This window comes from Helicoverpa zea, chromosome 22 (genome assembly GCF_022581195.2).
Source record: "Helicoverpa zea isolate HzStark_Cry1AcR chromosome 22, ilHelZeax1.1, whole genome shotgun sequence".
Classification (NCBI taxonomy): domain Eukaryota; kingdom Metazoa; phylum Arthropoda; class Insecta; order Lepidoptera; family Noctuidae; genus Helicoverpa; species Helicoverpa zea.
The window spans coordinates 5,115,764-5,136,215 of NC_061473.1; the positions used below are offsets into that span (position 1 = coordinate 5,115,764).

Genomic DNA, 20,452 nt, shown 5'->3' on the forward strand with positions numbered 1-20,452 from the left:
CATTGTATAAACCTTTTTTAAATGACTTACAGTAAGTGAAAATAAACAACATTCTAAATAAAACATAATTTAATAAAATTATACCAAAACATTATCGTCACTAAATACAAGAAATTATCTCCATACTTTATTTTATAAAAACAATGTAGGATCGCTATGATTTCCGTAGATTTAATTAAAGATATTGTTATAAATCGAGGTGTAGCCGCCATTTTAGATTGTGACGTCACAATATGGTGTCAGTTATTGGGTTCTATTTCGCGCACAGACTCGATGTCTGCTTTACAAAAGAAGCACTGTTTGCTGTTCAGTAAGTGTTGCATTATACAAGCTCTGGAAAAATAATAAAACATTATTTGTCTCGCTAAAAAAAAATTAACAGATTCCTAGAAATTTTTGCCAGTTTTGTTGTGCCAACTATTGGCACGCTCGGACTTGCATACTCATATGCTTGAATATTTTTCATGGATCGTTCTAGCTATTGGTGAAAATACATGAAAATCTGACAATAAGCTTTTCAGTAAGTATATCAAGTCATAACAGTAACACAGAACATAAAATATTGAAGTTCCTTTAACAAACCTGCAAGAATGATGTCCACAAGGCACAAAGGCTGTGTCAGCCGGCCTTGCATAGCATATGGTGCATAATAAGTCGGACTGCGCCCCGCTGGAGCCCGGGGACTTCGCTCTTACGATGGCGTCTCGAGCCACGCGTAGCCGATCCGCTACTATTTCTAGGGCTTTTAACTCGTCCATTGTTACATCGTCAGGGTCTAAAGAAGATGGCGTGATTCAGAATGAAAGGTACGAAGAGATAGTTTTAACGCATTATTTTTATTTAATTTGTATTTATAATAGTTTATAAGGTTGTTATATGTAACAGGAACCTTCCCTGTCGACTTCTTCTGCTGTTGAGTGCTTCAACAATATTTATTTTACTGGGTTAATCGTAGTCCCATCTTCAATAATTTTTCATGTATAATTCGCGTGTATAATGTTGCGTTTCCGGAGTTTGCCATTTAATTCTTGCACGTTAGTTATGATTGACTTCCCAATAGTAAACAAAGTACAAAATACTGCTGTGTATGTGAACTAGCTAACTTCAAAAACGCAAAGATATGTGGTGTGAACTGTAACCTGGTTTACTTACATTTATAAAATGAAAAGTGTTTGCTGTCTTTGGCCTTTCCAAGCATAAATTCCAGTCCATCCATTCTGAAGAGTGGTTCCGTTACTATTGCTTTCGTCACTTTGTCTAAATGCTAAAAAAAAAGTTATATTTTAAAATATTCCTTTTTCATATAGCTAATTAGACCTAAACCATCATCCACTAAAGTAAGCACCCGATATCGTTTTGAACCCAAAAGTCATATTGAAAGCTTACAAAACTCGGAATATTTGAGCTTGGAATTAAATAAGTCTGAAGCTAAGTACTGACTGCCTAAACATGGTTAAACATGGTTAATCAATGCTTTTGTTTCCTCTGAATGAGTATCGTACGTAATCGTTACCCGTAGTAGGTATATTTGAAATAAACATCCCTAACTTTGTAGATCATTAGACCATGAAAAAATGCTCTCAGTTTGTGACTAACCTCAGGAGGCAGCTTAGAATCCAGCATCCTGATCAGACAGCCGGCCACAGGAGCCAGTGCCACATAATAGTGTACACGATCCGTGTCGGGCAGGCCCCGGGCCACTAGGCGAGCGAAACTAGCGCCCCCACCGCCGCGTATACATACTCGAGATACTACGGCCATGAGGATCTGAAATTGAAGTGGCAAAATGGTTGAGGTTGGTATAGAAATTATTAGGGGCTTCTGAAAATTCTATGAGTTCGTTTAAGATCCATTTGGGTTATTTCACTGAAAATAGCCCCACCAAAATGTTCCTAGCCTGAAAATATCCTCTTTAATACTTCGTCAACATAATATTATTACCATGAACAGTGTATGTAAAAAAGGTATGTCTTTTTCCAGTCTTAAAAAGTTCAAAATTCAAGCGTGCCATAAGTCGGAGAATCCGCGATTTTGACTGCCAAATTAATGAAAGACAGCCTAGAAAATGACTCACACTTTCTACCATAATAATTTCTTTTGGAAAATACATACCTGGTGGGACAAAGTTTCCATCAACATGTAATAGGTACCTGATAGGTCCTGCCCAGTAGCAGCTCGTTCTGACTGTCGCAGGCTTCTGGCTGCGTCAGCAGTAGGGGTGCCAGGTGTAGTGTCATCCCTAACGCTCTGGCTAAGCCATGGTACAAGTTCAGCATGTTAGTGAGGATACCTGACAGGTCCTGCCCAATAGTAGCTCATTCTGACTGTCGCAGGCTTCTGGCTTAGTCAGCAGCAGGGGTGCCAGGTGAAGCGTCATCTCTAACGCTCTGGCTAAACCGTGGTACAGGTCGAAGCAAGTCGCGCATAGCTTGATCTGTCGCGACTCTAAGTGAGCGTCTATACTGACGCGATCCATCTAAATGCACATTCAAGGATTAATTGTTATCAAACTGAAATAAAATTTGGTTCTTTACAAAAGGTTGGTCATTCGTTCAAGGTTCCCTGGATTTGTTGCAGTTTTTAGGCGATGCCAGTTCTTTAAAACAATGGACCTTGACGGTTATTTATTATGATTTTTGGCCTTTATTTTGTTTAAAAACTTGATTGGAGGGTCATATGATCAAGGGACTTATGTTTATATTTGATAGCTACCTTCTGCTAATCTCCTCTCTTACCTCCTGCATCATCGTGATGAACTCTGAGAAGGCCCAGTTGAGTTGACTGAGCAGCGAGTTGAGGTACGCCGCCGCGGCAACTGGATGACCCGACAAGTAGTCCTTTATCCGACTCTGGATCACTTCCGAGGGGCAGGGACCTTCGTAATCAAAGAAGATTTGCAATTTTGATGCAATGTTTACAAGATGGCGCAATTTACATATCTAGTTTTTGAGCTTAAACCAAAATATCCCACAATGTGCTCACCAATACGCATGCCCAGCACGGTGAGTACCTATGGGTAATTTCCCCTCAACTCGGGGGAGCTTTTATTCAGGGGTGGTTTGGGCTCCAACAACGAATGTACAATTTTGTGAGGTGTTTGATTAATTAAAGAGTACTTACCAAAACACTGACTCATAAGTCCTGCGTCTACTTTTGCACCGAGGTTGTTGACTGTCGGTTCTCTGTCGCCATATCTATGTGAAAGAACACGTCATAACTTCTATTAGCTTATGTACGGTTTCCCATTCACGGCTTAACCGAGCCATGAAAGATTTTACAACTTTTCACCAGCACTTCCAAACGTCGAAAATATCAATTTACATTGATGCAATGTATCTCCGTCGTAACGTTCACTTCAATGGGTTCCATTTAGATATTGCGCCGATAAATCTCAATGATGTAAGGCCAATATATTTCAACGCAGATTGCTGCTCACTTACACTAACAGATATTGACCAGGCGATCATTTTAATGGGGATTTGAGACCCTCGTTTGTTTTATAGAATGGTGCGCTTAAGATTTTGCCAACAATAAAGGGTGATAATGTTGCTTGTTGAGAAAGGAATAGCGAATGAAGGATACCAGATTTTATCCTTTTTTGAGTGTGTAAAATTATTGGACATTGTCTGCCTCTTATTCTGACAGTAGACAACATTTTCAAGTAGTAGTTGCTTAAAGGTAAATTCATCAGGTATCATATAAAACAGCATGCGGTTTTAAAACCTGGCAACTATAAATAAGGCCTTCTTAAAATATGTTTCTCAGACAACGCTATTACAAAAGTCTAGCGAACAATGTTCATGTATTCTTGAAAAAAATTTAGAGACAGCAGTAAAAAAATAGTTTTAATAAGTAAAAAGCACGCTAATCAAGTATTGTCATCAAAACTCAGATCGTGTGCAAAATTTCATCCTAATCGAACACCGGGAAGTGGGTCAAATTAAGATTTCAAAATTTTCTTACATACATATTTAGTTACAAGTGAAGCTAAGTAATATAAGAGTATTCAAAATATTGTGTAACATAATATCCATAATAAACTATGTAAAATCGTACCTGGCAGCCAAATGTGGCCACTGTCGATGTCGGAAGCCGAACCCTGAGCCGTGCCAGAATCTGACAAGCACCCAGTTGGACTGCGCCCACGCACGGTTCTGATACGGACGCACCAGCTCCTCTACCATTGACATCTGTCTGGAGCAATGGAAGTATGCACTGTATTTGTGAAGTGTTTATACTTAGGAGATGGATTAGACAGATTAGACCATCTTTTTGTTACTTGATAGATAAAAGGTGATGGGAAGCTATTATTGCCGCGCGGAGACACCAGCAACATTAGAGAGAAGTCTTTTAAAAGGGAGTTGGTACGCTGTTTTATAAGAGGTTTGAAAGAAGTGTTGTTCTTGTGGTATAATGCCTTATAGTTGACGCTCTTAACAAACTTACTAAACGTACTTGTGAGCCTAGGTCTCTGATAGCCTTACTCCTACTGTGAATTAAATTCACAGATAACAGTATCTGATTGTCTTGCCAATTTTACGGACACTGAGTACAATTAAGCAGGGTCTGCTAGCTTGAACCCTGGAGCTTGAGAGAAGTAGTTCAGGGTACCAAAAAAGTTACATTGACATTCCATTTTTCATAAATAAACCAAGTAAGTGAAATCTACATAATGAAATCTACAGGTATGATATTTATTATTTACTCACTGTTTAAGCGGTACTCTTTCAATAGCTCTCATAGTGGCCGGTTGTGTGGCGAAGGACGCTAGTGTTTGAACTAGAGACTCTCTGGTACTAGCCAACACTATGCGCTGGTCTGCGAACTCAGCACAAAGGAACGATGCGCAGGATACCACCAGCTCTTCCCATTCTGAGAGAAAAAAAATAATTAAATACTCTAAACTTTGGTGGCTGGACAAGTCTCTTTTGGGTATAGGATCTTATTGGATTTAAAAAGTACCTACAGTTCGTGCCAGTTAGAGTGTGTAGAAATAAGTCATTTAACTCCTTGCTTCTTATAGATAGATCTTGTCGAGAAGCTTTACTTGTCCGAAGGCGTCTAGTTTTGACTTCATAATATGATGCCAGTCAAACATATAACAAACAAAATACTACTGTGCATGTGAGGCGTCAAATGGCTTGTTGCAGAAATGCAAATAAAATTAAAAATTACAGACAAAACTGAGGGACCAAAGGGCACGTATCGAAGGACTAAAAAGATCTAAATCTATAATAACCTATATAAACGAATACAAGTTTAACCAGAAATACTCAAACGTTTCTTGACACTACTCATAAAACTCTTTTCGCTAGAGCTTTTTGCCATAACAATAAAACACTGACGTTTGAGTCTTTAAAATTAAGTGAAGTTTAAATATTCGGGTGCAAGTCACCTGGTATCTGCTGCACCGGCACAGTGGGATGCATGTAAAGCCTCAGAGTATTGCACAGTTCCAACATGGCGTCCACATGGTATTCCGGCACGAAGGCGAACAGAGACTCTGCAAATTCTTGGCCGCCTGTATCTAAGCCCAAAATAATCCGTAATATGTGCTGTGGTACTTAAGCCCTGACATTATCTACGTATACTGCTATAAGGCTGAAGAGTTTTCTTGGACATGCAAATTTTAGGAACTATTGGAATTATTTGAAAAAGTATTTCAGTATTTATCCAGGAAGGTTACTTTTTATCTAGGTAGATGGAGTAGTTCCAAAGGGACCAAATGAAACCGCAGGTGGTTTATTATTATTAAATGAGAATCGACGAAGATATGCATGGATTGCTTGATAGACGGTGTGTGTGTGAGTAGAAAAGAGTTAACTTGAAATATGATTTTAGAAAAGATCTATGAAAAAAAAGACCAAGCTGTGCTTATTCCAAATGGAATTGGAAAAAGTGCATGAAGATAAATCCACAAAAATATATTTGTATATATTATATTGTATATATTTTATGTAATTATAAAAGGTATATATTTAATTTATTAAGGTATTATACATATATATTCTTTTTATTAGTATAAAGTTGCACATTTGCCCTACCCCATCAAATCACTCTTTCACTGTAAGGTTGGCTGTAAGAGAACCCAACACTGGGTTAAGCTCGCCGTTGTACATAATCTCTCTGTTTTCAGTGTGTCAAATGTATTTATGTGTGCAATAAAGAATAATAAAAAGTAGTATTTGCATAGTTCATTGATTTTTTCATCACTTAAGCAATCTTTAACTCTTTGAAAACCTTTCATTACAGTTTGTTATCACTATAATTATCAGGTTTGCTTTTGGATTAGCAGACTGAATATTAATGCTTACGATTTGAGGATCCTATTTGTGAATTGGACCCTGTTCTAGGAGTTGCCGCTCTTGATGTGGGACTCTGGGGACTGAAAATATTTAAAAGCTGTACATAACACATATTATTACTACGAGCGGCGAAAGCATTTTGCTCTCAAGAATAAAGTGTTCGATTTCAGGTCAGGAATCAATTATTTTTTTCTAATATGTCATTTACTAAAAGTATCATTGACGGCAATAACTGAGGGTGAAAAAAACCTCGTTGAGTTAACCTGGACGAGCGAAAGTGTGGAAGACCTAATCCGCTTTGATCAGGCCTGGTCATTAATACTCATTCTTTATCAGTGTGAGAAGAGACTTACGTCCATCAATAGGTTTACAAAAAGATGATGATGAGCACGAACCTTTGATCAGAACTGGAGGTATATTCAAGCTGCAGTGATGCGTAACTGGTGCCTCCCAGTAGAGAGCTTTTGCCGGGAAGTATTTCCTTACTCGCCACCTGTGCATACTGAACAAAGGTCAATTTATGAAGAATCAATGTAAAAGTATTAGGTAAAGGCTGGTGTATAAAATACAAAGGTAAAATGTTAATCAAGTTAAAACCATATTTTTTACAGTTAAGCAAAATTAGATTTATGGTTAAAGGTAATTAGTTAAATACTGTTTTTTTGCAAAAAAAAAAAAATCAGAGAGTGTGCTGTGGCAACATGAGAAAAAAGGAGCCGTGTTTTAGTAATTTCCATCATTTAACATAATCAACGATAGAATAATATTTTAGACCATATTTTAGACCACATACAGATACATTCACATGTATCGTTGGATTTCTATTATCCATCCGTTGATTTGCGATTAGAGCTTAAATTTTGACGTTTGCTCCTTGTAAATTATATGAAACATTGTATGTTAATTAAAATGCTAAATTGAAATTGCAAAACTCACTTGCACATGTGTGGCGTAGTCCGGGTCTGAAGAAAGTCGTAACGAGTGCAGGGTCCCGGAGAAGTGTTTTGCTAGTTCCGTCTGTCTCTGCTTCGTCCATATTGCGCCTATCACCCACGCCATTTGTAACGCTCCTGCTTCTAACTTCTCCTATCAGAGATATTGTTTTATTTTAAGTTCTCTAGTAAATCTTGCCTTAACTTAACTCAAATTAGGCAATCCTAATGTTATTTTTGACTAGATTCGTCGAATTCAACTTTTGAAAATTAATAGATCCTTTTATTTATCCCTTTATTTATTTCTAGTCGTTAATGTAATTATGCACTTAGCAAAAAAGTTAGCTATAAGTGCTGACCTCGTAAACCGTTTTGGATCTCTCTAACTCCTTGAGCATATTTTCCATTAATTGTTTTTTAATCTTATCTTCTTCCGACTGTATATTCTCAGCACCTGAATAAAAATTATGTATATCGTTAATGCGCTTTCGCTTCGCTATGCTATCTACGCGTTTTGTTAATGGCGTTGTTTATCTAACAAAGCTTTCACACGAGCGGAAAAAAATTGTAGCGCTATTTCAGGTGGCATCTTTGTACCGAAAGTTTTCAGTCGTTTGCTGTCTATACGAGCATGGTCGTGGGGAAAAATCGAGCGGACCATCCGTTAGAGTGAAAGCGCAGTAAAAAATAATAAACTAAAAGTGCTTCTTATTATAGGTTTTTGAATGAAATCGATGTACCACATCAATGTGTCAAGGATCTTGTACTACAAGTATATAGGTAGGTACACTAGGTACATTATAAAGGATGAAACAGACCTGTCCCAGTCTGCAGCTCCGCGGTAACAGTGTATATCCGATGTTCGATGTCGTGCAGACAATCCGCCATGTCCAGTTGATTGTCTCTGAGCTCACATAACTGTGATAATAAAACAAGACGGTTAAAGGATTTTATGTTATCACTTAAATGCAGTTTGTTGAACAATGTTACGTTACAATTTGTAGGTGATGTGTGCTATGGAAAAATTACTAGACTGTTTACTTGTGAAAGAAATACTGAATTAAGAAAAGAAAATTATTCTGGCAAGATTAATTCCGTAATGTCAAAAACAATTGATACAATACTTGAGAAATTAAGGACACTCAGGAAAAACGACCTTTTGGAGATAATTTAATAAGGCGGACAACCTCAAAGAACGCCAAACTTCCCTGTAAAATATCTCAAGACTTTTCCCTTTTCGACTAACATTTGCAATTCTTGTTGCAATTTTTACAGGCTAACAGATGTTCAAAGCAAACAGAAACATCAGTAAACTGCATACCACGCGGTGTGCAGGCGAGACGTGACCACGAGGTTTATAGTCGTGGGACACGCTACTGTGCATAGACATACAGACAAGTTGTAAACTTTATTGTACGTGACAGAGACAATGTGGTTTTTAACATCAAAACGTTTGGGCGGTTTCGGCTTTTAAAACAATCAAAATTAAGTAAAGGTTCAAATTCCAGACTTGATAATTTCCTCCTTTTTATGACTTTGTATGAAGAAGATGACCGCTTCAGAGAATCATTTAAGTGCGAAAAATATCACCCACGTTTATATATCTTTCTAGCATAATTATGTATAAATATAGATGGTTGATGGTTATTATTAAGACTTTTTATTACTACAATAACTGAGCCATTTACATCTATTCATTGTGATCAATGTTTTTATTTGTTTCCTACTTTCCCTAAAATAAAAGAAGCAAATAGAATAACAGAACGTTCATTCAGCAATATATCCCCTTTCATCCCCATACATACCTTCTCAGCATGCTTGATAGCCGCCCCATGGTACAAGGCGAGCAGGCCGTCGACCAGGCGAAGGTATGCCGACCTGATGTCAATGGAGCCAGCACCAGGCATCATGGACCTCGTGCCTTTGAGTGCCAGCGCTGTTTCACCTGTTGTTCTGTATGGACAGGTTATGGAGTCAGAAATCTTTGGTGACATTACAAAAAATATATATTATATGACTTACATGAATACTTTTAAATGGACAATATTTTTTTTACTTTTGTTAAAAGTTAAAAGCTACTTAAATCTCATTTAAATAGGTTTGTCGGTATTTAAGTTACGAATCGAAATAGGCACGTACATACAGTCTGAAATGGAATTCATCGGCAATATTTTTACTACGTGTTTTACTCATGATTGCTTTTTTGGCTAATAAAATAGTGAACCAAACTTAAAAAAAAAAACGCACAAAAACTTCCTATTATCAAACTGAAAAATAAAATAAACAAATCAATTTCTACGAAACAGCAGAATTTGCTTACAACAAGTTTGTATGGAATATTTTGATCCAAGCCACGTGTATGGATTTTAATCAAACAACTGTTCGTATTTTGACGGGTACTGTGCGGATTCCCAGAAATTCGTGTTAAGCCGAGAAGTCGAAGTTTTAGGTGCAATGGGAATTACATTTTGAAATGTTGCTATGCAGTATCTTATTTTCATGATATTTTGAAAATGTATGTAATTTTGAAGTATTTACAAGCTACTTTTTAATACACAGGAAGCATTTTTTTCTACGTTTGTTTGTACCCTTAAAGCTCCGGAAATTCTGAACCCATTTGAAAATTTCTTCCACTGTTGGAAAGCTACACTCTTCACGAGTAGCATAGGCTATATTTTATCCCAGTATCAGTAATAGTTCCTAAGGGACGGGCGCGAAACCGCGGGAAAACGCCTAGTAATAAATAAAAAATACTTTATCGCCAGAATGCTACGCCGTAGCAGTGGCTACGCCGTAGCCGGACGCTACGTAGCTTTATTGCATTTTTGTTCAACAGCTATCTCTTTAGTAAATGCCAGCTAACCAATTTTGGTTAGAGGCCAATTTTCACTGCACTAAAATACAGCCTTGTTGGGAAATTTCAGAATGTCTACATTACAAGCTTAATAGGTCTAAGTTTAAAAGTGGAAAGTACAAAATTGTGGAAGGCCAAAGAGATTATTTTATATGGGAGAAGGTTGTTACATATTTTATAATATTATATAGCATAGCCTATCAGGAAGCTATCTCACGGATATATTATATCTTTTGGTTTCACAGTTCTCGGATAGTAGTACCTGGCAGAAATTATAAGCAGCCTCTATCGGGTAGATACCTGACACTTTATCAGTAATCAGTGAAACCGGGCTTACATAATCCTAATAGTTTTCTATGTATTTCCCTTTTAAAATACCATCTACCTACATACATTAACCATGCTCTCACTTCAAGTAAAATCATTGATATATAAAATAATACAGTACCTGTTAGGCACCGGTGGCATCGGAGGATGCATGAACCTCGCCATTGAGGAGATGACCTGAGGCAAGGTCGCTAACCCTGGCGACCCGGCAGCCATGTCACTAACACCTGGTGACGTTCAATGGTAGAATGATCAAGGATTGCAAATGTTCTATCCATATTTCTGAAGATCATGATGACCTGAAAATTGTTTGTCGAAGGGGCAGGAATGGTGAATGAACTAGTTAAAAGGACTGCGTACATTGTTAGCGCTTACAGTAGGCAGGTAGGCACAAGTAGGTTATTATTATTTTCTTTATTGAAGAAAAAATGTACAATTTCTCAGTAGCAGCCTCTAGTTTGAGCTCATTTCTGACAATAGCTACAGCTACATCATAATCTGCCTAGTCTTTTCTTTTGTTTTTTAGGTTCGTTTTCCTTTTCCTAACATAGGATATAAAATAGAACCGTCTTTCAAAACCACTAAGTACGTTCAGGTACACAGTAACTTTAAAGTCATCATCTTCGCCCGAGCCTTTTCCTAACTATGTTGGGGTCGGCTTCCAGTCTAACCGGATGCAGCTGAGTACCAGTGTTTTACAAGGAGCGACTGCCTATCTGACCTCCTCAACCCATTTACTCGGGCAACCCAATACCCTTGTTAAGACACAGTAATTCTAAAGTCATGATGTTATATCAAATGACCACTCCAAGTCGGCGAGTAGTCCAGGGTCCTTAACAAAAGCGAGTCGTTGTGGGACCAACCGCGCGGCGAGTTGTGATGGACTGACCGCGACCGTCGCGCGCCAGCCTCCCAAGCCTGATCGGCCAGTCGGGGCACCTCTATACAATGAAATTATATAAAAAAAATGCTGCAATATTGCCATTTGGTTACACCAACCAGTACGGGATTGGTTCAGTTTGTAGGTCGGATAGTTATCAATATCCTCCATTCATATCCCATTTTCCTTCTTGTAGCTCGGGTAGTACCTACTTTGTAGTATTTTACAGTCAATTAATTTCTAGACTAAATACGGCAGCCATTTTATGACCTAACACTAACTATGTATGTGGTTACTATTGCACATGAAGATAAGCGGTTACAAAAGGATCACAGATGACCTGCTATCAGAGAATAGCATATCTCACGTGCCAATTGTGCGGTGATCTATTAAACACAGAAACGCTGCTTGATAGCAATTAAGGGAAGGTACAGTTCTCGTCAAACTCTATGGCAGCGCGGCACATTGTGCAAATCACACCATTTTTGTTTAAGATATTGAGTTCGACGAGATCTATAATGCTGGTTGTATTTCTCCGACCCCTCCGACCCGAAATAGTGTAACTGAGATGAATTTACCTACATATTTGTAAGTAATAAGTGTTTGTTGTACCTTACCTGTATCAATTCCTCCAGCGCGATTGTAGTTAGGTTCAAAACTCTGTATGAATGGATTGTCTTCTCCCAAAACACCCACTAGGTCTTGTCTGTCAAAAATTGGTATTTATTAAAGGTTCCGACAGTAGCGATTACATTAACCTCTACAATACAGCCCAATCGTACAGGCTAAACAAGCTCTTCTCCGCGGTTCCCAGAGTTCCCACGGTACTATTTCCTGCACTTGGATAAAAAAGTACCCAATGTCCTTTCTCAGACTTTAGACTAGCTATGTAATAGGCAAAGCCACAGCTCTCTATAAATTAGATATGGAGATTTACAAGTACTTTTTCCGTCAATTTTTGTCTTTCTTACCTCAATGTCCTGACTAGAAAGGGCAATACTCCACCAAGACGGTCAACGTTGTAGAAGTCCAGTTCTCCGTCAATAAACGTTCGAGCCGGCAAGTGGGGGTTTGTATGTCTAGAAATAAATGTCTTTTAAATATACGGCGTGTGTAAGAGTTTATTTAATTTCTACTTTATGTACAAACTGTAAAATGTAGTTTAGAAAATAATGAGATATTTTTGTGAAAAGTCCAAGACTAAGATTGAAATTAGCGTCAACATAAATGTCAGTTTTCTTAACGCAACTGTTTACTCATTCACTTTTAATTTTCAAAATAAACAGCTGTGTTAAAGAAAAGGGGCTAATGATGATCACTGATATTCTATATGATGAATGTTATTAATATTTTGTGCCTGTGTCAAATCAGAATTCTGTGTATGGAGATAAGAATTTTAAAGCTGCATTTGTGTGAGACAAGACAGTCCAATCTCAAATTCTATACTCGCCTAAAAGACGTACACTTGTACAAGATACATAAATGCAATAAAGTGAATTCTTTCTATCTCACTGTAACTTTAGAGCGATATAAAACATTCTAACACGGAATGCTATATCACCCCGAGGAAGAGACGTGTGAATTTCTATTTAAAGATAAGCTAAACCCACGGAGAAAAGAAATATAGCGGAGATGTCATAAGGAATATGGGTCAGGCGCCTGCTTGTAGGTCAAGCAACGTATAGAAGGCGTGATCAGTCAGTTACTAGAGGTAGAACTAACGAGACGTTCAGAGTCCTTGTCAAATCAAAACCAATCTGTCAAAGATTGGTCTTGATTGATTGGTGATTTTATTTTGAAAATAATGGATGGGTTCCCCAAAAGGCGTATAAGGGCGGAGCTAGTAACGTGCCTCGTCTCCCGAACACCCGCATTTAGGCGCGCTACTGTCTTTTTTATTTTTTGCGTTATGACATCTCCGCTAGTCTTTTGTTCTCCATGGTGTTACCCTTATCAGTTAGCTTGATATATGAGGGTGCAGTTTATTCAAATATATTGTTATATTATGTAAGGGCTGTCCTTTTAGCGGGATTTTGGAAAGTGAATAAAATGGGCTATTCGGAAAATAGTTTTAGATGACATTTTTATTTTCAATTGGATGGTGTTTTTTGGTAGGGTTTCGTTATTTTATTAAAATACATACTGCATTAGATGCAAATGATTTGAGCTATCAAAGCTATCAAAGTTTTTATAGATATAGTATTGTATATATATATTGATATGGTGAATTTTTATGTATTAGTTTATAAGTATTGTAATGTACGATATATGTGTATTTGTATTTTTATGGGCCCTAGTTGCCTGAAATAAAGGATTAAAAAAAAATAAAAGGACATCCAAATTGGTTAACAATTGAGCACTAGACAACTATCATTATGAATTAAAGTATACTAGCTGTTTTCCAATCGTTTCACTCTCTTTTAAATGAACGAAACAATTTCAGAGCTGGAAAACTTGTCAGTTTTAATTGTAACATGTAGACAAGTCTGTTGTACAAGTATATATCTAGTCAGACATACATATATGTAACTGAGTTACTACACATTATCATAAAGTCACAAGAAAATCTTACGGATTCCCAATAGGGTTTTCATTCCACAGCCTCAACACAGCAGTGAGGAGCCTCGAGTGGCAGCACCACGATATCGCCGGCGAATTCCGCGAGATGTTGAACAGCCTCTGAAATATGGCCTCCTGACACTTTTTATCGCGAAATTCGGTTACCCGAAATAAATAGAACCAAGTACAATTTAAATAATATCGGGACACCTTTTCACACACGGTCGGTTAGCCCCATGCTAAGTTATTAATTAATTTGTGTTATGGGTGCTAACACAACTGATAAACTACACATAGCCACCATGTAGGTATACATATTTATAAATACATGTAACATCCAGACCACAGCCAACAAGCATGTTCATCACACAAATGTCGACCGAACCGGGAATCGAACCCGGGACCTCAGATTCGGCAGTCAGGCATGGTGACCATTGCGCCATCGAGGTCGTCTCTTTGTAATCTGACTGATACCTTTCCCCACTTTTCTATATAATTTATTCGTCCATATTACACTAAATAAATTCCTCATTTAAAGAACTTCAGAGGAAAAAACAAATAATGTTCAGATTACCATATCGAGAATGCAGTTGTCCATGATATACCGTCGGAACTTCTCCAGGAATATCTTCCTGGTGGAGGGCACCATGTTCGTGCCGTCAGTGTTGTCCAGCAGAAGCAGGAGGAACTCTAGCTGTTGCCAAAAATGTACTTTAATATATAGGCCACCTAATTCAGAGTTTCTTTGATCTTGAAGAAAATTCATTGCAGACAAAAACAATTGGATTTGGGGCACTATTCTTGATGACTTCACTACTTTGGAGATGCTACGATGGATTTTCTCAATTTTGAAAAAAATAGGCAAGAAAATCATGTTCTGCTTATTTATTTTCCTTCTGTAAGACTAGTTTAGAATTTTTGAAAAGTGGAGCGGAGCGGGGAAATATTTAACAACCAATACAATTTCTTCGCTCAGTGACACTTTGCGAATTGGGAAAAGACGAGATGTTTTCAAAAACGAAAATCTATTGGTTGTTTAAACACTTTTGTACACCATAGTCTAGACCTAAGTACTTGCCTTCAAGGCACACTGAATTTTCTGCAATGCAATAACTGCATCTGCCAGTTATTTTGCATAACAACCGTCCAATGCGGGAAAGGCGCCAAAAGCAAAACGTTTTTTCGCGAATCGACCGTGAACTTTATGTGTTAGGCCTTCCTAGAGGTCACGGGTTTTGGCATGTTGTATCGGTATGCTTGTAGGTAGTTAGTATTGGTTCAGCTGGCATAAATATGCTATAAATATAAACGGTTTTATTTTTAGATATAGTGCCTTTTGCTTTGTAGTTATTGGTTGCCTTGTCATGGTTAGATGTAACCTAAAGAAAAAGAGAAATAAACTATTCCATTACTCTTCTTCAATCAATCTAGCGTTTTATTACCTTCGTAGGTAAGCAAGATATCGAAATTGTTGCATATTTATTGAAAAAGCTGATGCTATGGTCAGGATTATGATTGTGAATTATTTTATGTTAGGTTCTTTTCAACAAAAATACGAGATGCATTCAGAACCCACCTGCACCTGCACTCTGAAATGATATTTTATCTGGTACTTATTATTTGCTTATTTATTTAGCTTATTTTACCTGTACTTGTTCCAAGGGAGCTACCGCTTTCGTGATCTTACTGCAGTCCTCTCTGTACTGTGCTTCCAAAGCTGAGTCGTCTTGCACTGTCGGCAGTAGTTTAGATATTTTCTCTGAAATTATTTGAATAGTTCAATTAGTTGTATGTAGTTACTTCGGTAACATAGTTATGCGTGCTATAAATCGGTTTGTTCCTAAATTCGCAATTTTATATAGGTGTTACAAAAATATGAGACACTTAAGGGCTTTAGGGCGTTTACACATGACGCCACAGCTGTGGCGGTACCTCACACTCTGCAGCGCAATGTGTAAACGCGCTAATTGATATTAGTGATATTTTTGCTAAATCCATTCTATTTACTAATAACATAACATGTCATAGTTAAACGACTAAATATATTATCCAAAAAACAATGCGTTGCATATGTATACTTGTACATTTACCTAATAAAAGATTCAGATATTAGATATTACCTGTCCCGGTTGGCGCGAAAGGTGACCGCTTAATGGTGCCCTTCTCAGCCATTTCTGTGAATAAATAACAATATGTAGACTACATAACCTTTGCTATTTTTGTTTTGCCCGTAAATATATTTTACGAAATATATTTTGATAAAAGTGTAAATAGTCTAGCGCCTAGCGTTTTGTCTCTAAATGATAAGAACTGTTAAACAAAAGATTAATTATCATACTAAGATTTCATTAAACGACCTCAACATAGGAAAACGCTTGCTGAATGGTGAGATTTTGTAGCTCATATATTCTACTTCCCAAAACTCATAAAAAACTACTTTTAAGATTGGCAGTTTTAGGGAGACTCAATTATTCCCTATTGCTACGTCATTTAATTAATGTGTTGGTTACCAGCTATCCTAGGGTCTGTCTCCCCCTGTACGGAGGTGGGTCGCTGCCACCACGGTTTTCTGATGACAGTTCGCAGCACTGTGTCATCTGGACACTTCACGTTTAGGAAATTGTCGAACCTGGAAGTTGTGAAAGAAGTTATATTGGATTAAATATAAACCTCTTTGCGCAAAAGTACTGGAATTTTGGTTATATACTAAGCATTAGGTACTTTTTCAGTCTAAACCGCAATGTTCATGTAATTTTCCTTATAACCCAAGAAGCTCAGAAGACACTCATAACTAATAGAGAATAAACTATCGGCGGATTTCAGTAACTAATCTATCGTTGATTTCTGAATCGTTGATTTGCCTACTAAAGACAGGCAGTTGACATTACATATCATAGGGCTCAAAACTCAATCTCTAGAAGCAACTCTACACACAGACAGATTATTAAATTCAGCAGTATAGAAAGAGAATCTTATTTTAATATGTTCTCACGTGATCTTATTGAAGAACACGTATTTGACGAGATGGTGCCGTGTCTCCCGATGCTGCATCATACCGCACAATACGAATACCCCTTCCATCTGCTGGTTGAAGTACATGTCCTGGAAAACACCAGGAAAAGAGCTATTACATGGGATTGAAAGATTGTGCCAATATTGACTGGCTCTTTTCGCAAATGTAAGAGGCTTACCTCGCAATCCAACGAAAGTTACCTACCAATACGGTTAGGTTTTTCCAAATCCTACTTATATTATAAACGTGAAAGTTTGTGAGAATGTATGGATGTATGTTTGTTATTCAATCACGCAAAAACGGCTGGACCGATTTGATTGAAATTTGGTATGTAGATAGGTGATACCCTGGATAAACACATAGGCTACTTTTTATCAACACACCACGCGGGCGAAGCCGCTGGCGGAAGCTAGTATTTAATAATATAGACCTAGAAGATGGTTGGAAGCCTCGATCTATAGGACAAAAAATGCCTTAAGCATATGCCATGAATTAATTAATACTCCTGAAGAGGAGTGAATCTTCTGAAAAACTATGAATCTAAGCAATATTTTGACTTCTTATTTATCTAGAAACTGGCCGATTTCCTGCGGTTTCACCAGCGTCCCAAGATGTTGTGAAGCGTGACCAAGGGATATGCGGATTCATTTTGTGTAAAGAAGTATATTATATATTTATGTATAAAGAAGATGTAGAGTTAACATGCATTATATTACCTGTGACACCAAATCAAAGAGCAGACACTCTCTGACCACACAATGTTCTAAGACATCACACAACGCGGATTCGTCTAGAAACGTCCACAGCAAGTCCAGCATCATGCAAAGCCGTGGTTGAGGCTGCGCTAGAAGTTTTGCTGCAAGACCCACCTATTCCCCCAAGAAGAAGAAGAAAACAATTAAGTACGTAGGAACCAAATGTAATACTTAAAAAGCAATTATTCAAATTAAGCAAATTGTTAGACTAATTCAAGATTAAAAGACCTAAATATCTCGATTATCTCGCGAAGAAAAGATTCAAACCAATTCCACATATTCATTTAAATAATGTTTAGTTAACGAGTGTAATTTTAGAAACTGACCCCATTACCAGACATTTTTAACTCGAGCCTAAAGGTCAGTTTTGAAACCGGCAGGGATTACATAATATCGTATAGGTACCTATGTTTTTCTGTAAGTTAAAACACATTACAGAACTCTCTACTCAAAGGTAGTGTATAAACATTATCCAGAACTTTATATCGGGTGTGTCGTACCTAAGCACATTAAATCTTAGGTATCACATATACTTTATAATATTCTATGGCGTTTTTTTTCTTTGTGCTAATCGACACATATTAACCAGTATATTAACGTATTTAATTTAATGTGATTAGGCACGACACACCTGATATGTATTTTTACAATTCCAAAAACACATAGAACAATCTACTAACAAAATTCTCGTCCTTGCACTTGACATAGAACTCAGCAGCGTGCTGATCAGTGTGTATGCTCCTGCTCTTCAAGCCGATGAGGCCTCGGAGACGAGGGAGCAGTTCAGCTACCACAACGTACGAAAGGCGGAGGACTGTGCCTAATTCTACTACCACTAGCCGTGATAGAGACATAAGGAAGGCCTGGAGACGATCGTTAAACATATAGTGATATAGGATTCAATAATCTTTATAAAGCTAGGTTATTGAAATCTGCAGAATGTAAATATGAATACATATGAAAGGTTACAAGTTAAGAAAAAAGAGGGAATAGGATGAATGGATAGAATTAAAAATATTAGCAACTGTACGGACAGAAGAAGACTCAAATGTTATGCTATTGGTAAAGTAGCTAAGATATCACTAAAATTGGACCTGGTTTTGGATGGCAGGTAGCTTCAGGCGATTATTATGAACATGAAAGCAAAGAGCATTTGGAGGATAGGGGACCTATATAGGGTATTTGATCACTTTCTTATAAAAAAAAAACTATTCTAAAATATGTAAATGAAGTTATATTTAGTAAGATTAGAGCTGAACTTAAACTGCTAAGTTAAATCAACAAAATAAGCCAAGGAGATAAAAATATTCCGTACCTTTTTAGACATCTTCCTGACCTCCGTATTCTGTGCATCCACTATGGCGTGTGGTGAAGCTCGCGGACTGTACACAGACCCTGAACTGTGGATTCTTAATGCCACTTCCTCTTCAGCTGCTTTCGAAGAGTCTGATTTCGACTGGATAAAGGTATCATATCATATCATATCAAGAAGTAATTAGTTTTCTAATATGGTTCTCGCCAAACTTTATGTCGGCTCAGAACACTGCGTTACTTGTTGCGTTGAAACTATTTTAAGGGTTAAAGTTAAAATCGGATTTTAACTTTTATGGAAACTCTCTAGGTCCGCAGAGATATTCGTGCAAATGTATGTCCACATTTGTGTTCTAGAGATTTGTAGAAAAAAATTCTTCAGTGAAGGTAAGGTATCTATAACTATGGAAATATTTATTATTGAAATCTACATTTTTGGCAAGGATATGAAGCTCAAATACAAACCTCACATTTAAAGGATTCAAAAGTATTTAGAATTATTTATTCACATAAAACATACTACCCATTCAAAGATGTTACATAGGGTAAATCACACAAATTGACTATACCTTACTACTCCTAGCAGTGAGTGAAGTCTTCATATCTGAAGGTCGCGCCAGTTCATCCAGCAAGGCGTCTAAAGACTTGAACAGTAACGCTGCGCGCGCGCACTCTCGGTTAGGCGGAGCCTGTAGAGCTGCATAACCTTCTACTGGGAAACTGTTGGAAAGTAAATAGAATGTCACCATTAGCCTAGCCTTTTCCGAACTATGTTGGGGTCGGGCTTCCATTATCACTGGAAGCAGCTGGACGTAGCTCTACGCCCGTGAAAAAGATCATGGAAACACTGCATATCTGACCACTTTAACCCATACCTGGATATCCCCTTAGTGAGGACTCTGATTACCTGTAACGACCCCCAAAGTAATAACCAATCTATCGTATTTGACATACCGAGAAAAAAGGCAGAACTAAAGTAGACTCTCTTCTCTTTCATATAGATTCAAATCTTGCATAGCAAATATTTTCTACTCACACAAACGGCACATGTCCGAAGTTTGCATACAGGTGTTCTTGCATCGCCAGTGAGACGGCCGGGAAGTATGCCAGTCCAGCTCCATGGGTCACCTTGTCGAATGCCAAGCCCATTGATATGCCATTCCTATACGCAAAAATATGTTTTAAGACTTATGTAATCGGGCAGGATTCGGCTTGTATTAGAAGATGCAAACTCCAAAAAGGGGATACCGAAACAATAGGGCAAGCGTGCTTACCGACGTCAGATTGTCATATTGCCAATGTAAAGTATATCTAAAGAGCTATATATAAAGTCTATATTTGAATAATATTATTTGAATTTGGTAGTTTATTTATTTATTTCATAACATATTGTAGGAAGAAATATAAATGGGTTTGGTATTTACATCGATATATTTACATAATATTTACAAGATAAATTGAGACAATAAAAATATACATTTTCTTCCTACCAAAGAGAAAAAACCGACTGCCGACT

General features: G+C 37.5%; 1 protein-coding gene across 1 annotated transcript in view; it reads right to left on the reverse strand.

Annotated features, from left to right (window-relative positions):
- Positions 1-171: 171 nt before the first annotated feature.
- Positions 172-20,452, reverse strand: part of LOC124641539 (E3 ubiquitin-protein ligase RNF123-like) — a 30,120-nt gene continuing 9,839 nt past the window's right edge. Inside the window, exons 6-37 of the mRNA XM_047179637.1 lie at positions 19,973-20,098; positions 19,506-19,656; positions 18,941-19,081; positions 18,306-18,488; positions 17,587-17,739; positions 16,850-16,959; positions 16,368-16,486; positions 15,978-16,031; positions 15,504-15,616; positions 14,432-14,551; positions 13,871-13,977; positions 12,270-12,377; positions 11,916-12,004; positions 10,540-10,645; positions 10,176-10,178; positions 9,043-9,190; positions 8,056-8,155; positions 7,735-7,742; positions 7,597-7,674; positions 7,242-7,391; positions 6,701-6,798; positions 6,315-6,385; positions 5,396-5,521; positions 4,710-4,872; positions 4,057-4,194; positions 3,121-3,194; positions 2,736-2,875; positions 2,291-2,476; positions 1,597-1,767; positions 1,153-1,264; positions 583-775; positions 172-333 (exon numbers count right to left, since the gene is read on the reverse strand). Of these exons, the coding sequence (XP_047035593.1) occupies positions 240-333; positions 583-775; positions 1,153-1,264; positions 1,597-1,767; positions 2,291-2,476; positions 2,736-2,875; positions 3,121-3,194; positions 4,057-4,194; positions 4,710-4,872; positions 5,396-5,521; positions 6,315-6,385; positions 6,701-6,798; positions 7,242-7,391; positions 7,597-7,674; positions 7,735-7,742; positions 8,056-8,155; positions 9,043-9,190; positions 10,176-10,178; positions 10,540-10,645; positions 11,916-12,004; positions 12,270-12,377; positions 13,871-13,977; positions 14,432-14,551; positions 15,504-15,616; positions 15,978-16,031; positions 16,368-16,486; positions 16,850-16,959; positions 17,587-17,739; positions 18,306-18,488; positions 18,941-19,081; positions 19,506-19,656; positions 19,973-20,098 (3,733 nt within the window). The 3' untranslated portion in view covers positions 172-239. The remainder of the gene's footprint in view (positions 334-582; positions 776-1,152; positions 1,265-1,596; positions 1,768-2,290; positions 2,477-2,735; positions 2,876-3,120; positions 3,195-4,056; positions 4,195-4,709; positions 4,873-5,395; positions 5,522-6,314; positions 6,386-6,700; positions 6,799-7,241; positions 7,392-7,596; positions 7,675-7,734; positions 7,743-8,055; positions 8,156-9,042; positions 9,191-10,175; positions 10,179-10,539; positions 10,646-11,915; positions 12,005-12,269; positions 12,378-13,870; positions 13,978-14,431; positions 14,552-15,503; positions 15,617-15,977; positions 16,032-16,367; positions 16,487-16,849; positions 16,960-17,586; positions 17,740-18,305; positions 18,489-18,940; positions 19,082-19,505; positions 19,657-19,972; positions 20,099-20,452) is intronic.